This window comes from Phyllobates terribilis, unplaced genomic scaffold, assembly GCF_046119375.1.
Source record: "Phyllobates terribilis strain yellow unplaced genomic scaffold, ASM4611937v1 Scaffold_1__5_contigs__length_1240528914, whole genome shotgun sequence".
NCBI classification, from domain to species: domain Eukaryota; kingdom Metazoa; phylum Chordata; class Amphibia; order Anura; family Dendrobatidae; genus Phyllobates; species Phyllobates terribilis.
In genome coordinates this window covers 566498181-566514266 of record NW_027362761.1, presented here as the reverse complement: position 1 = coordinate 566514266, position 16086 = coordinate 566498181, and the positions used below count along the sequence as shown (strand labels likewise).

General features: G+C 40.7%; 1 protein-coding gene across 3 annotated transcripts in view; it reads left to right on the top strand.

The window, feature by feature from the left end:
• Nucleotides 1-16086, top strand: part of MALT1 (MALT1 paracaspase) — a 95974-nt gene that overhangs the window by 69987 nt on the left and 9901 nt on the right. For all 3 annotated transcript variants that reach the window (XM_073680812.1, XM_073680804.1, XM_073680797.1), the window contains 4 exons: nucleotides 1738-1915; nucleotides 3095-3169; nucleotides 12276-12403; nucleotides 15877-16026. In XM_073680812.1, the coding sequence (XP_073536913.1) occupies nucleotides 1738-1915; nucleotides 3095-3169; nucleotides 12276-12403; nucleotides 15877-16026 (531 nt within the window). The remainder of the gene's footprint in view (nucleotides 1-1737; nucleotides 1916-3094; nucleotides 3170-12275; nucleotides 12404-15876; nucleotides 16027-16086) is intronic.

Sequence of the window (16086 nt, the reverse complement as noted above, 5' to 3'; positions counted from 1 at the left end):
AAGGTCATTGCTGGATAGATAGCATGAAGCCAGCTGAGGGAGACACCACTGCGCACACTCGACCAAAAGTAGTGGAATTGTAAGGGTCGCACGTGTCTTACTGCAACCCTAAACCAATAGAGCCTGGATGGGTATCCTTAGGAGGGTGATATATGCAAAACAGGATTGTTATAAAAAATGAGTTATATTGGCACAAATTAATAAATATATGTACATATTATTATAAGACCACATTATTATTTTGTCAATATATCTTTAATTTCTACGAAAGTCCCCTTTAAATGCGTCCTCTCCTACTTATTTCTCTGTCTTCGGTTCTTTTTTTTTTCAGAATGTAGTTTCCTGTTTTTGTAATAATTTTATCTGCTGATCAATGTAGTTGTCAGGAAGCAAATGACTAACCCATGATGTGCGGATATCTTAATTTCACTTTGTTGTCTACGGGGATAGGAAATAAAATGTATAAATCCAGATCCTGGAATCCTCTTTCCTTTTTATGAAACCTCCAAGTTTGTTTCAGTAGAGAAAATTTTTTTTTAAATTGATTCAAAAATGAATAAAATGTGTAAATCGCTAAAATAAATGTCATGTCGATCGCAGTGTGAGACATTGATTGCTGGTGTGAAAGGGAGAGGCCGGCTGTGCTACAGTGGCATCCGCTGTACATGGCGCGGGCACAGCTCCTCTGCCCTTACCATCAACTAGACATAACTGTTCTCCCACTTGTGCGAATGCGCTACCAAAATGGATGTACAGTTTGTGGGAAGTGTTTAATGGGTGCACTAAAGAGAATGTATCATTAGGAAGTTACCTAATTGTTAAAATCAGGTTTTGTATGAGAAAATAAGTAATAAAAAAAATTAGAGATCTTCTCACTGTCCACTAGATGTAATAATAGACTCATACATGTCCAAGATTACAATGCCTGATAACACCTCCATATACCGTAGATAAAACAGCATCCAAAATCCACAAAGACTCGTATGTGACAGGTCATCTCCTCCTCCTGTACAATGACTGATAATAGCTCTCTATACAGTAGATAACACCGGATCCACCATTCACAATAGGTGATGTTACAGCTCACCTCCTCCTCCTGTACAATGACTGATAATAGCTCTCTATACAGTAGATAACACCGGATCCACCATTCACAATAGGTGATGTCACAGCTCACCTCCTCCCCCTCCTGTACAATGACTGATAGCACCTCTATATACAGTAGATAACACAGGATCCACCATTCACAATAGGTGATGTCACAGCTCACCTCCTCCTCCTGTACAATGACAGATAATAGCTCTATATACAGTAGATAACACCGGATCCACCATTCACAATAGGTGATGTCACAGCTCACCTCCTCCTCCTCCTGTACAATGACTGATAACACCTCTATATATAGTAGATAACACAGGATCCACCATTCACAATAGGTGATGTCACAGCTCACCTCCTCCTCCTGTACAATTACAGATAATAGCTCTATATACAGTAGATAACACCGGATCCACCATTCACAATAGGTGATGTCATAGCTCACCTCCTCCTGTACAATGACTGATAACACCTCTATATACAGTAGATAACACCGGATCTGCCATTTAGAATAGGTGATGTCACAGCTCACATCTTCCCTCTTGTACAACGACTAATAAAACGTTATTATTCCGTCACCTTTCATTGCACTGGACATAGTAATATGATGAGATACGATATGTGACGTCTCACTCGCAGGATTGCTGTACTACGCCGGTCATGGTTATGAAAACTACGGAAACAGCTTCATGGTTCCCATCGACGCCCCGAAACCTTACGGATCTTCCCACTGCTTGTGTGTCCATAGCATCCTAAGGCTGATGCAGGAGAAGGAAACCGGACTCAATGTGTTTCTACTGGACATGTGCCGCAAAAGGTGAGGAAATATTTCATCTCTTGTGCCCGTCATCGAGAGATGAAGCTAAAAAGGTGCCAAAGTGTGAATGACTGGAGGAAAAAAATGGCTGAATTGGTTTAAAGACGCACTCCTCCTCCTCCTCCTCCCATAAAAGTTTTTTTTAATATATTGCGATCATCATATTATACAGCACTGTGTACTTACAATTGCTCATTTTGCTTTTCTACCCATTAATTCTTCTCTTTTCCATTAGGTCTATGACATCACGTGATTAAAAACGGACTAGCTGAATCCTTATAAGCTCTATGTAGAAACAGGAGGTCAATTTTCCCTGCATGAGTCATGAGTCACTGCAAAAGTCCCTGACAAGGGGGAGGAGGGAGCAGATGGGTCAGGAGTTTAAGAGGGGAATGATAAATGCAAGGACAAGAGACTTCCTGTTTCTACGTAGAGCAGAGAAAAGAGATGAATTAAAGACTTTTCTGAAACGTCTTCTTTAAAAAATGTGGTGGGTACACCTGCCTGAAAAAGACATCGTATGCACATACCCCAAGTCTGTGTTCACATTCAGTTTTTTGAGGAGTTCAAAAAACATGTTTATCAAGCAGCAACCAATTCACGAAATTCTCCTTAATTTTTAGGTAGTTTTTGGAGGAATTTTTCTTTCCCTGAAATGTTTTTCCACCAGGCATTATTCTACACATCTTCAGGGAAAAAAAAAACCCTCAAAACTTCTTTTTTTACCGTAATGTCTCCTATAGAAATTAACTGGACAACTTTTCCAAGAGTTTTTGGAGTAGTTTTTGAGGAGGGTTTTAGAGAGGATCCGCTCCAAAAAACTTATGAAAAAACTTCATGTGATATATTTTTGGGTGCTTTTACAATGAGTCTATTGACAAGTTTTTGGAGCGAAAACTGAAAGTTTTGACAAGATTCGAGAATTTTGGAGAGTTTCCTCAGCTAAAAGATTCAGTGTGAACAGACCCTTAACATTTCCTGAAGTGCTTTATGCAAAAATTGTGTAAATGTTTCTGAAGCATTTTTTAGGTTTTATTTTGTGGTAAATTTTCTTATGTTTTTTTGGCAGAGTTTGTATTTTTCTGTTCTCCTGAATATAGGGACTTTTGAAAAAAAAATTTCTATACCTGACGACCATGTTTTTTTAACAGCCTTTCATCAAAATATCCTTAATTACAGGAACCAGTATGACGACACCATCTTAATTACAGAAAACCTGAAAGTGACTGCCAACATTGTCTTTGGATACGCCACGTAAGTGTATCATCACATTTTTGTTTTCGTACCTCATGAATGGACCTTATTGACCAATCACTAAGAGGTCTATTTTTAGGAAAGGTCTATTTTTCTGACTTGATAAATTATATAAATCAGACTGCACAAAACCACCACTAGGGGGAGCTAGATATAAGTGGATTAATACAACCTAATTTAGAACTCAGTGAGAGCTTCTGTCATCTGTATGCTCCCCCATGTGGTGACTTCAGGTAGCTATTATAACAGTATCATGGCAAACAGGGAAAGTTATACAGGGCTGACCCCCCTTCCATCAAGGGGCAAATAGAAAGCGTAAAATAACTCCTCAACGTTACTTCTTCCTCCTATCATAAAGCTTTACACAGGGCACTATAATGTACAATGTTGTGTATCATAAGACTGTACATAGGACACTAATATATATAATAAGGCTTTACGTAGGGCACTATAATGTATATAATAAGCTTGTACATAGGGTAATAAATAATAATTTTTATTTATATAGCCCCAACATATTCCGCAGCACTTTATAGGGCACTATAATGTACAGTGGGTGCGGAAAGTATTCAGACCCCTTTAAATTTTCACTCTTTGTTTTATTGCAGCCATTTGGTAAATTCTAAAAAGTTCATTTTTTTCTCATTAAAGTACACTCTGCACCCCATCTTGACTGGAAAAAGAAATTTATTAAAAAAGAAAAACTGAAATATCACATGGTCATAAGTATTCAGACCCTTTGCTCAGACACTCATATTTAAGTCACATGCTGTCCATTTCCTTGTGATCCTCCTTGAGATGGTTCTACTCCTTCATTGGAGTCCAGCTGTGTTTAATTAAACTGATAGGACTTGATTTGGAAAGGCACACACCTGTCTATATAAGACCTCACAGCTCACAGAGCATGTCAGACCAATTGAGAATCATGAGCTCAAAGGAACTGCCCAAGGAGCTCAGAGACAGAATTGTGGCAAGGCACAGATCTGGCCAAGATTTCAAAAGAATTTCTGCAATACTCAAGATTCCTAAGAGCACAGTGGCCTCCATAGTCCTTAAATGGAAGAAGTCTGGGACCACCAGAAGTCTTCCTAGACCTGGCCGTCCAGCCAAACTGAGCAATCGTGGGAGAAGAGCCTTGGTGAGAGAGGTAAAGAAGAACCCCAAGATCACTGTGGCTGAGCTCCAGAGATGCAGTAGGAAGATGGGAGAAAGTTCCACAAAGTCAACTATCACTGCAGCCCTCCACCAGTCGGGCCTTTATGGCAGAGTGACCCAACGGAAGCCTCTCCTCAGTGCAAGACGTATGAAAGCCCGCATAGAGTTTGCTCAAAAACACATGAAGGACTCCCAGACTATGAGAAATAAGATTCTCTGGTCTGATGAGATGAAGATAGAACTTTTTGGTGATAATTCTAAGCAGTATGTGTGGAGAAAACCAGGCACTGCTCATCACCTGCCAAATACAATCCCAACAGTGAAACATGGTGATGGCAGCATCATGCTATGGGGGTGTTTTTCAGCTGCAGGGACAGGACGACTGGTTGCAATTGAAGGAAACATGAATGCGGCCAAGTACAGAGATATCCTGGATGAAAACTTTTTCCAGAGTGCTCTGGACCTCAGACTTGGCCAAAGGTTCACCTTCCAACAAGACAATGACCCTAAGCACACAGCTAAAATAACAAAGGAGTGGCTTAAGAACAACTCTGTGACCATTCTTGACTGGCCCAGCCAGAGCCCTGACCTAAACCCAATTGAGCATCTCTGGAGAGACCTGAAAATGGCAGTCCACCAACGTTCACCATCCAACCTGACGGAACTGGAGAGGATCTGCAAGGAAGAATGGCAGAGGATCCCCAAATCCAGGAGTGAAAAACTTGTTGCATCATTCCCAAGAAGACTCATGGCTGTACTAGCTCAAAAGGGGGCTTCTACTCAATACTGAGCAAAGGGTCTGAATACAATGACCATGTGATATTTCAGTTTTTCTTTTTTAATAAATTTGCAAAAATTTCTACATTTCTGTTTTTTTTTCAGTCAAGATGGGGTGCAGAGTGTACTTTAATGAGAAAAAAATGAACTTTTTAGAATTTACCAAATGGCTGCAATGAAACAAAGTGAAACATTTAAAGGGGTCTGAATACTTTCCGTACCCACTGTATATAAAAGGCTGTACATGGGGTACATACTGCACTATAATGTATATAATAAGGTTGTACATAGGACACTATAATGTATATAATATGGCTGTACATACAGTACATAGGCCACTATAATGTATATAATAAGGCTGTACTTAGGGCACTATAATGTATATAATAAGGCGGTACACAGTGAACTATGATGTATATAATAAGGCGGCACACAGGGAACTATGATGTATATAATAAGGCGGTACATAGGGCACTATGATGTACATAATAAGGTGGAACATAGGGCACTATAATGTATATAATAAGGATGTACATAGGGTACATAGGGCACTATAATGTATATAATAATGCGGTACATAGGGCACTATAATGTATATAATAATGCAGTACATAGGGCACTATAATGTATATAATAAGGGAATAATTGGTGCACTATAATGTATATAAGGCGGTACATAGGGCACTAGAGTGTATATAATAGGGCTGTACATAGGGTACTATAATGTATACAGTTGTGCTCAAAAGTTTACATACCCCGGCAGAATTTTTCCTTTCTTGGCCTTGTTTCAGAGAATATGAATGATAACAAAAAACTTTCTCTCCACTCATGGTTATTGGTTGGGTGAAGCCATTTATTGTCTACTGTGTTTTCTCTTTTTAAATCTTAATGACAACTAAAAACACCCAAATGACCCTGATCAAAAGTTCACATACCCCAGTTCTTAATACCGTGTATTGCCCCCTCTAACATCAATGACAGCTTGAAGTCTTTTGTGGTAGTTGTGGATGAGGTTCTTTATTTTCTCAGATGGTAAAGCTTCCCATTCTTCTTAGCAAAAAGCCTCCAGTTCCTGTAAATTCCTGAGCTGTCTAGCATGAACTGTGCACTTGAGATCTCCCCAGAGAGGCTCAATGATATTGAGGTCAGGAGACTGAGATGGCCACTCCAGAACCTTCACTTTATTCTGCTGTAGCCAATGACAGGTCAACTTCGCCTTGTGTTTTGGATCGTTGTCATGTTGGAACGTCCAAGTACGTCCCATGCGCAGCTTCCGGGCTGATGAGTGCAAATTTGCCTCCAGTATTTGCTGATAACATGCTGCATTTATCTTTCCTTCAACTTTTACCAAGTTTTCTGTGCCTTTGTAGCTCACACATCCCCAAAACATCAGCGATCCACCTCTGTGCTTTACTGTAGGAATGGTGTTCCTTTCATCATAGGCCAAAAAGTTCAATTTTGGTCTCATCACTCCAAATGACCTTGTTCCAGAAGTTTTGAGGCTCGTCTCTGTGCTGTTTGGTATATTGTAGGCGAAATACTTTGTAGCATTTGCGCAGTAATGGCTTTCTTCTGGTGACTCGACCATGCAGCCCATTTTTCTTCAAGTGCCTCCTTACTGTGCATCTTGAAACAGCCACACTGCTAGTTTTTAGAGTCTTGAGTTTCAGCTGATGTTATTTGTGGGTTTTCTTTGCATCCCAAACTATTTTCTTGGCAGCTGTGGCCAAAATTTTTGTTGGTCTACCTGACCGTGGTTTTGTTTTTATAGAGCCCCTGATTTTCCATTTGTTAATCACAGTTTGAACGCTGCTGACTGACATTATCAATTTCTTGGATATCTTTTTGTATCCCTTTCCTGTGTTATACAGTTCAACTACCTTTTCCCGTAGATCCGTTGACAATTCTTTTGCTTTCCCCATGACTAACAATCCAGAAACAACAGTGGCTGGATTAAAGATACAAGAGTCTGTCTGGATCCCAGAAACTTACTCAGCTTTTATGCACACACACTGATTACAAGCAAACAGGTCACATGTTAGGATGTTACCTTTAGTAGCCATTGAAACCCATTTGTGTCCAATTCTGTGCATGTTAACAGGCCAAAATCACCAGGGTATGTGAACTTTTGATCAGGGTCATTTAGATGTTTTTGGTTGTCATTATGATTCAAAAAGAGAAAACACCGTAGTTTGACAATAAATGGCTTCACCCAACTAATAACCATGAGTGGAGAGAAAGTTTTTATGTTATCATTCATATTCTCTGAAACAAGGCCAAGAAAGGAAAAATTCTGCCGGGGTATGTAAACTTTTCAGCACAACTGTATAATAAGGCTGTACTCAGGGCACTATAATGTATATAATAAGGCATTACATAGGGTTTATAGGAAATTATAATGTATATAATAAGGAATTATGTAGGGTACCTAGGGCACTATAATGTATATAATAAGGTGGTACTTAGGCCACTATTGTATATGAGAAGAATGTACTGTATATACAGCAATGTAAAGAAAACAAGAATGGAATGATTTAGATGTTTCTTACAGCCATATTTAATTTAACGGAACATAAATCACAGATCAAAAGTTGAACGTTGGCCATTTTTTCATTTCATTTTAAAAAATCATCCAATTTAGAAATTGACGGCAGCGACCCATCTCAAATAAGTTGGGACAGGGATAACAAAATATTGGAAAAGTAAGGGGTGAATTTTAAACTTAGTCACATGACTGTGGGTAAAAAGAGCGTGTTAGAGAGGCAGAGTTTCACAGAAGCAAAGATGGTCAGAGGTCACTAATCTGAGAACAAAAGTGGAAGAATTGTGGAACAACCTCAGAAAAATTTGCGAGGATGGGGGAGATTATTATAAGAAGGAGCCAGGACGGGGGGCATTATTAGATAGGGAGGGCAAACATGTATGTCTCTATAGGATCTAGAACGCTACTAGGGCCCATACATCTGACCAACATGCAGGTGGGGGCCCAGATCCAAATTTGGGGGCCCAGATCCAAATTTTGCACCTGAACCCATCGGACTTGTAAAGGGAAGTATAGAAATCTGCAATATTTATATGTATGTGTGGATCTGTATATATAGACTTGATATGTATATACAACTATATACAGTGGTGGCCAAAAGTATTGTCACCCCTGCAATTCTGTCAGATAATACTCAGTTTCTTCCTGAAAATGATTGCAATCACAAATTCTTTGGTATTATTATCTTCATTTAATTTGCTTGCAAGGAAAAAACACAAAAGAGAATGAAGAAAAAATCAAATCATTGATCATTTTACACAAAACTCCAAAAATGGGCCAGACAAAAGTATTGGCACCCTCAGCCTAATACTTGGTTGCACAACCTATAGCCAAAATAACTGCGAACAACCGCTTCCGGTAACCATTAATGAGTTTCTTACAATGCTCTGCTGGAATTGTAGACCATTCTTCTTTGGCAAACTGCTCCAGGTCCCTGATATTTGAAGGGTGCCTTCTCCAAACTGCCATTTTGAGATCTCTCCACAGGTGTTCTATGGGATTCAGCTCTGGACTCATTTCTGGCCACCTTAGAAGTCTCCAGTGCTTTCTCTCAAACCATTTTATAGTGCTTTTGGAAGTGTGTTTTGGGTCATTGTCCTGCTGGAAGACCCATGACCTCTGAGGGAGACCCAGCTCTCTCACACTGGGCCCTACATTATGCTGCCAAATTTGTTGGTAGTCTTCAGACTTCATAATGCCATGCACACGATCAAGCAGTCCAGTGCCAGAGGCAGCAAAGCAACCCCAAAACATCAGGGAACCTCCGCCATGTTTGACTGTAGGGACTGTGTTCTTTTCTTTGAATGCCTCTTTTTTTTTTCCTGTACACTCTATGTTGATGCTTTTTCCCAAAAAGCTCTACTTTTGTCTCATCTGACCAGAGAACATTCTTCCAAAACGTTTTAGGCTTTCTCAGGTAAGTTTTGTCAAACTCCAGCCTGGCTTTTTTATGTCTCGGGGTAAGAAATGGGGTCTTCCTGGGTATCCTACCATACAGTCCCTTTTCATTCAGACTCGACGGATAGTACGGGTTGACACTGTTGTACCCTCGGACTGCAGGGCAGCTTGAACTTGTTTGGATGTTAGTCGAGGTTCTTTATCCACCATCCGCACAATCTTGCGTTGAAATCTCTCGTCAATTTTTCTTTTCTGTCCACATCTAGGGAGGTTAGCCACAGTGCCATGGGCTTTAAACTTCTTGATGACACTGCGCACGGAAGACACAGGAACATTCAGGTCTTTGGAGATGGACTTGTAGCCTTGAGATTGCTCATGCTTCTTCACAATTTGGTTTCTCAAGTCCTCAGACAGTTCTTTCGTCTTCTTTCTTTTCTCCATGCTCAATGTGGTACACACAAGGACACAGGACAGAGGTTGAGTCAACTTTAATCCATGTTAACTGGCTGCAAGTGTGATTTAGTTATTGCCAACACCTGTTAGGTGCCACAGGTAAGTTACAGGTGCTGTTAATTACGCGAATTAGAGAAGCATCACATGATTTTTCAAACAGTGCCAATACTTTTGTCCACCCCCTTTTTTAGGTTTGGTGTGGAATTATATCCAATTTGGCTTTAGGACAATTCTTTTTGTGTTTTTTTATTGAAGACAAATTAAATGAAGATAATAATACCAAAGAATTTATGATTGCAATCATTTTCAGGAAGAAACTGAGTATTATCTGACAGAATTGCAGGGGTGCCAATACTTTTGGCCACCACTGTATACTACTACATGTATATAGGTATTTGCCCTCAAGTTCTTGCGGTCAACTTTTCACCGCACCTGTAAGTGTTTTTTGCTGGTCCACCACACCCCAGTTAATTCCAGTGACATTCCTACATTTGTCCCAGGAGGAAGCTTGGTCAGATAATACTGGTATGAGATGTTTATATGTAGAGACGTTATGTCGACAACACAACCATCAAATACTTAGACAAGGATTATTTCGGGACAAGTGTGCATATGTATGTGTAATATATACAGTATATATATAGTATATACGTATATGCGTGTGTGTTTGGACATCTGTTCAGTGTATGAGGCTCATGGATACTGTGTCCACAGCTAGATAGACATCTTTGTACCCCAGGACAGTGGTGAAACTCTCAGGTAGTTGTGGTGGAATACACAGGAAGGTGATCTTTATCATTCACAAAACTCGTTCTGTTGTGCACCCATATCACACCTGTGGTAGCAGCCTGGGGACAGGACAGCCATAAATGCCAGAATACAATGATGGGATATTAAAATGTTCCTTATTTGGAAATTCACGAAAACATTCTATCAGAACAAGGTGACGAGAAGAAGAGAATCCACCAGATCCACCTCCTGGACCACAAGCAGACCCAGATCCTTATAAGTATTAAACCCGTCTCCTCTTCCTTTGTCTTCCTCTGCTTACACCCTAACCCTTTCTTTTACCCATAACCCTCTTTTTTATATACCTGAATCCCCTTAGGAACAGGGACAGTTAGTATTGTCAGGTTGGGGCAGGCTGCTTGTGTTTGTGTTTGTGGGCCCACCAGTAACCAACACAAGGACCCCATTTTTCAGTTTGCAGCTACATAAATGTGACATTATCCTCAATCACAAATTTATATAACAATGAACTGGGTAAATTGTGAAATAAATAAGATGCTGCTTTTGTCTGTATATAGTGATTCAAGTATATTGTGCCAAGTACTTCTCATATAAGAGGGGGCCCACCGGAGGATTCTCCTGTTCTCCTGTGGGCCAGTCCAAACCTGTGTGTATGTGTCTTTATAAGTAGGTGGGTGATGGTACTTTTACTGGCTTTTTCGTTTATGTTGCAATTGGGTATAATTTAGTATATAGATGTCATATTGATGCTTATATGATGAAATGCACTAATATTATATTCTTTTATTGTGAATTAAGCATAGTCTTGTTAGCCAATAAACTTGTTATATTTTACTGTAACAAAGTGTCGTGAATCAGCATGTGACATACAACAATTGCAAAGTAACAGAAATATTTTACTACAAGGAAAAAGGTGGGAAACTAGACGATCCTTGGGACTGGAATAAAGGAAGAAATCAATATTATATTAGAATATTAATATATAATATCAGATACCTCTTTACTCCATTTTTACAGGACTCTAGTTATGCCACTGCTTGTGACCAAAAGTATGCAATTTACAAACATGCGGTGACATGCCAACTAGACTTTTCCGGCCTTGCGCAATACAAGTGAATTTAGCGAGGCCGGACACCTCTAGTCGGAATGTGGCCAGAAGTTTTAAATATTTTACTGCTTTTAAAAAATTGTAAAAATTATTTGGTTCATTTCACCATTTTTTATGCCCCGTAACTTTTTAAGAACTGTTTCTACATGGGCGACTTGAGGTTTTTATTGGGGTGGGGTTGTGAATATGACTTTTTGTTTGCTTTTTATTTTGTTTTTGAGTGTTACAAAGTGACAAAAAACTGAGAATTCCAGAGTTGATTTCTTTCCTTTGTGGTTTTACTGTTTCGTTTAAATTATTATTATTTTTTTTTTTTTTAGATCAGACTTTACAGATGCGCAATACCAAATACGCTTTTTTTTATTAGTAACTGTATTAGTAAGTTTATTAACTATAAAAGGATATGTTTAATTAAACATATTAACACCCCCTTAATGTTGTGCTATAGATAGATCCTGTGCAGTGACATTTCAGGTATGGCTTCTGCACTAGAGTCTACATCTAGAAATGTAAAACTTCAGTATGCAACTGGCTCTAGCATTATTTTCATGATGAGCAGTTTAGGAGAATGTAGCCTTGGATGGTCTTATATTATTTGCAAGTAGGCGAGCCTGTGCAAATGACCCTCCTCAAAGGAACCACAGTTGTAGAAAATAAATGGGTGGGGGCCGCAGAAGTCATTGAACTAAGAAGTAAGACGTTCCACCATAATGTAAGGCACTCTGATGCGTTCGTATTGGTATCATGAACACTAAATCTGTTTTTTGGAGGAATTATAATTTTGAGAGCATGTACAATCCCACAGTGCCCAAATATCCAGAGACCTCATGCATGGGAGGACCAACAAGGGAGGTACTCACACTATAAGGTCTATCATAAAGTTTATGAGGTTCTTCTTGTCATTCCTCTTATTTATTTTCTAGGTGCCAGGGGGCAGAGGCGTTCGAAATTCAACATTCAGATCTAGCAAATGGCATTTTTATGAAGTTTCTCAAGAAACGTTTGTTAGAAAATAAGAAGATCACCGTCCTGCTGGACGAGGTTGGAGAAGGTGAGAACGTATTTTGTCCTATGGCCAATTCCAAGCTTCTGTTAGAGGCAGGTGCTGGCGTCGGTTTTTTATATGGTCACCATAAAGACGCTATACATGGATGTCAAGAAAGGGGTAAAGTATGTTCACACATGTTGGCTTTTATACGAATTTTGGTACAGATTCTTCATGCACGTGAATGGGGATTTCCACAACATTGTTCTCTTGCGTTAGAAACTTTCCACCTGGATTTTTGTGCCGCCACGAAGAAAAATTACTTCCAGATGGAAAATCTTGAGGATGGAGGGTATGTTCATATGCAGAGAAATCCCTCGGGAAACCGGATATAGCCACTTCTCTGTACTGGGATACCCAAAAGGGGGCGGGTTCACCACGGAAGGGGTCTAGAGCCACCACTGGGGGGCGTCCCACTCCCACTGAAGGTGCCACAAAGACTCTTGTTAAAGATATTGTCTGTTGGCGGTGTCACAACCCTGGGCACGTAGCCGCCAGGTGTCATACAGTACAGACCAAAAGTTTGGACACACCTTCTCATTTAAAGATTTTTCTGTATTTTCATGACTATAAAAATTGTACATTCACACTGAAGGCATCAAAACTATGAATTAACACATGTGGAATTATATACTTAACAAAAAAGTGTGAAACAACTGAAAATATGTCTTATATTCTAGGTTCTTCAAAGTAGCCACCTTTTGCTTTGATGACTGCTTTGCACACTCTTGGCATTCTCTTGATGAGCTTCAAGAGGTAGTCACCGGAAATGGTTTTCACTTTACAGCTGTGCCCTGTCAGGTTTAATAAGTGGGATTTATTGCCTTATAAATGTGGTTGGGACCATCAGTTGTGTTGTGCAGAAGTCTGGTGGATACACAGCTGATAGTCCTACTGAATAGACTGTTAGAATTTGTATTATGGCAAGAAAAAATCAGCTAAGTAAAGAAAAACGAGTGGCCATCATTACTTTACGAAATGAAGGTCAGTCAGTCCGACAAATTGGGAAAACTTTGAAAGTGTCCCCAAGTACAGTTGCAAAAACCATCAAGCGCTACAAAGAAACAGGATCGCCCCAGGAAAGGAAGACCAAGAGTCACCTCTGCTTCTGAGGATAAGTTTATCCGAATCACCAGCCTCAGAAATTGCAGGTTAACAGCAGCTCAGATTAGAGACCTAGTCAATGCCACACAGAGTTCTAGCAGCAGACACATCTCTTCAACAACTGTTAAGAGGAGGCTTTGTGCAGCAGGCCTTCATGGTAAAATAGCTGCTAGGAAACCACTGCTATGGACAGGCAACAAGCAGAAGAGACTTGTTTGGGCTAAAGAACACAAGGAATGGACATTAGACCAGTGGAAATCTGTGCTTTGATCTGATGAGTCCAAATTTGAGATCTTTGGTTCCAACCACCGTGTCTTTGTGCGACGCAGAAGAGGTGAACAGATGGACTCTACATGCCTGGTACCCACCGTGAAGCATGGAGGAGGAGGTGCGATCGTGTGGGGTGCTTTGCTGGTGACACTGTTGGGGATTTATTCAAAATTGAAGGCATACTGAACCAGCATGGCTACCACAGCATCTTGCAGCGGCATGCTATTCCATCCAGTTTGCGTTTAGTTGGACCATCATTTATTTTTCTACAGGACAATGACCCCAAACACACCTCCAGGCTGTGTAAGGGCTATTTGACTAAGAAGGAGAGTGATGGGGTGCTACGCCAGATGACCTGGCCTCCACAGTCACCAGACCTGAACCCAATCGAGATGGTTTGGGGTGAGCTGGACCGCAGAGAGAAGGCAAAAGGGCCAGCAAGTGGTAAGCATCTCTGGGAACTCCTTCAAGATTGTTGGAAGACCATTTCCAGTGACTACCTCTTGAAGCTCATCAAAAGAATGCCAAGAGTGTGCAAAGCAGTCATCAAAGCGAAAGGTGGCTACTTTGAAGAACCTAGAATATAAGACATATTTTCAGTTCACTTTTTTGTTAAGTATATAATTCCACATGTGTTAATTCATAGCTTTGATGCCTTCAGTGTGAATGTACAATTTTCATAGTCATGAAAATACAGAAAAATCTTTAAATGAGAAGGTGTGTCCAAACTTTTGGTCTGTACTGTATGTCCCCTGAACCCATGGACTGCAGCCTAGGCAGACGGGTCTCCTATTATGCTTATCCAGCCTGCAGTGTGGACTGTCGACTCAGCGAGGGGCCGCAAGCGTGTGCTGTGTCCATTAATGGGGTAAAGGTGCTTGGACTGGTGTTGCTGAAACTTCACATCTTCTGTTTTCACAACTTCATCTTTTGTTTTCCCATTAACTCCAAGAGGGACTGTTTATTTTTATGGGACGCTGCTGGAGTTTATGCCGCACAATAAACTCGCAGGAACTTTACCCAAACCGTGTGTCCTGTGTCTGCCTCCGGAGAGACGAGCAAGTCGCTTTACCACACCATGTAATAAAAAAACTGTGTGAACATGATCTTAGCCCTACGGAGTAACAAATGTCTAAATACCAGTGTGGATCCGCTGCAGTGTAAACTGCAAATCCACAGGAGAAATCAGAGGGTTCACCTTGGAAATCAGAAGGTCCTCTTTGGAAATCAGAGGGTTAGCCTTGGAAATAAGAGAGTTCGACCTTAAAAATCAGAGGGTTCACCTTGGAAATCATAGGGCCTGCCTTGGAAATCATAGGGTAAGCCTTGGAAATCAGAGGGTAAGCCTTGGAAATCAGAGGGTCCGCTTTGGAAATCAGAGGGTCAGCCTTGGAAATTAGAGGGTTCGCCTTGGAAATCAGGGGGTTCACCTTGGAAATTAGGGGGTTCGCCTTGGAAATCAGAGGGTCTGCCTTGGAAATTAAAGCGTTCGCCTTCGAAATCAGGGGGTTCGCCTTGGAAATTAGGGGGTTCGCCTTGGAAATCAGGGGGTTCGCCTTGGAAATTAGGGGGTTCGCCTTGGAAATCAGGGGGTTTGCCTTGGAAATCAGAGAGTCTGCCTTGGAAATTAGATGCTCAGCCTTGGAAATTAAATGGTTTGCCTTGGAAATTAGGGGCTTCCCCTTGGAAATCAGAAGGTCCACCTTGGATTTCTGCTACAGAAAATACATTTGCACATGTGAACATTGCTCGTGATCTGGTGCCAGATCCATTCTACTTGTATGTGTGGAAAGGTAAGACATTATGATGCTAGGTGCCACAAAATGTGGCTGACAGTGGCTGTCACATTTTGATTCTGTGCAGCATTACATATTGTTAAAGTTATGGAAAATTGCTTAAGTGGGGGTCAAAATACCACAACCTTGACCAATCCTGAGAATAAAGAAGCCACAGCACTAATTCTGCTCCGCTTCACCCTCGCGGTATTTTCCTGCACAGTGACCCTTACGGCCCACAGAGTAGGAAATAGACACTTATGGTCACCAGTGGAGCAGGGATGTATAAGACTGGCACATTTAATATTTATTCTATTTACTATTTTGTAGATATGGGACGTTGCCTGCTCACCAAAGGGATGCAAGCGCTAGAAATCCGCAGCAGCTTGTCCGCCAGGAGAGCGCTGACTGACCCCATACAGCACAAAGCGTGTTCTCCAGAGTCACTGGCAAGGAATCTGCAATGGGCAAAGGCAAATGGTGAGATCTCAGAAACACAAAATAATGCATCAACTTGTAAGAACCTTGGATGGCCCGAAC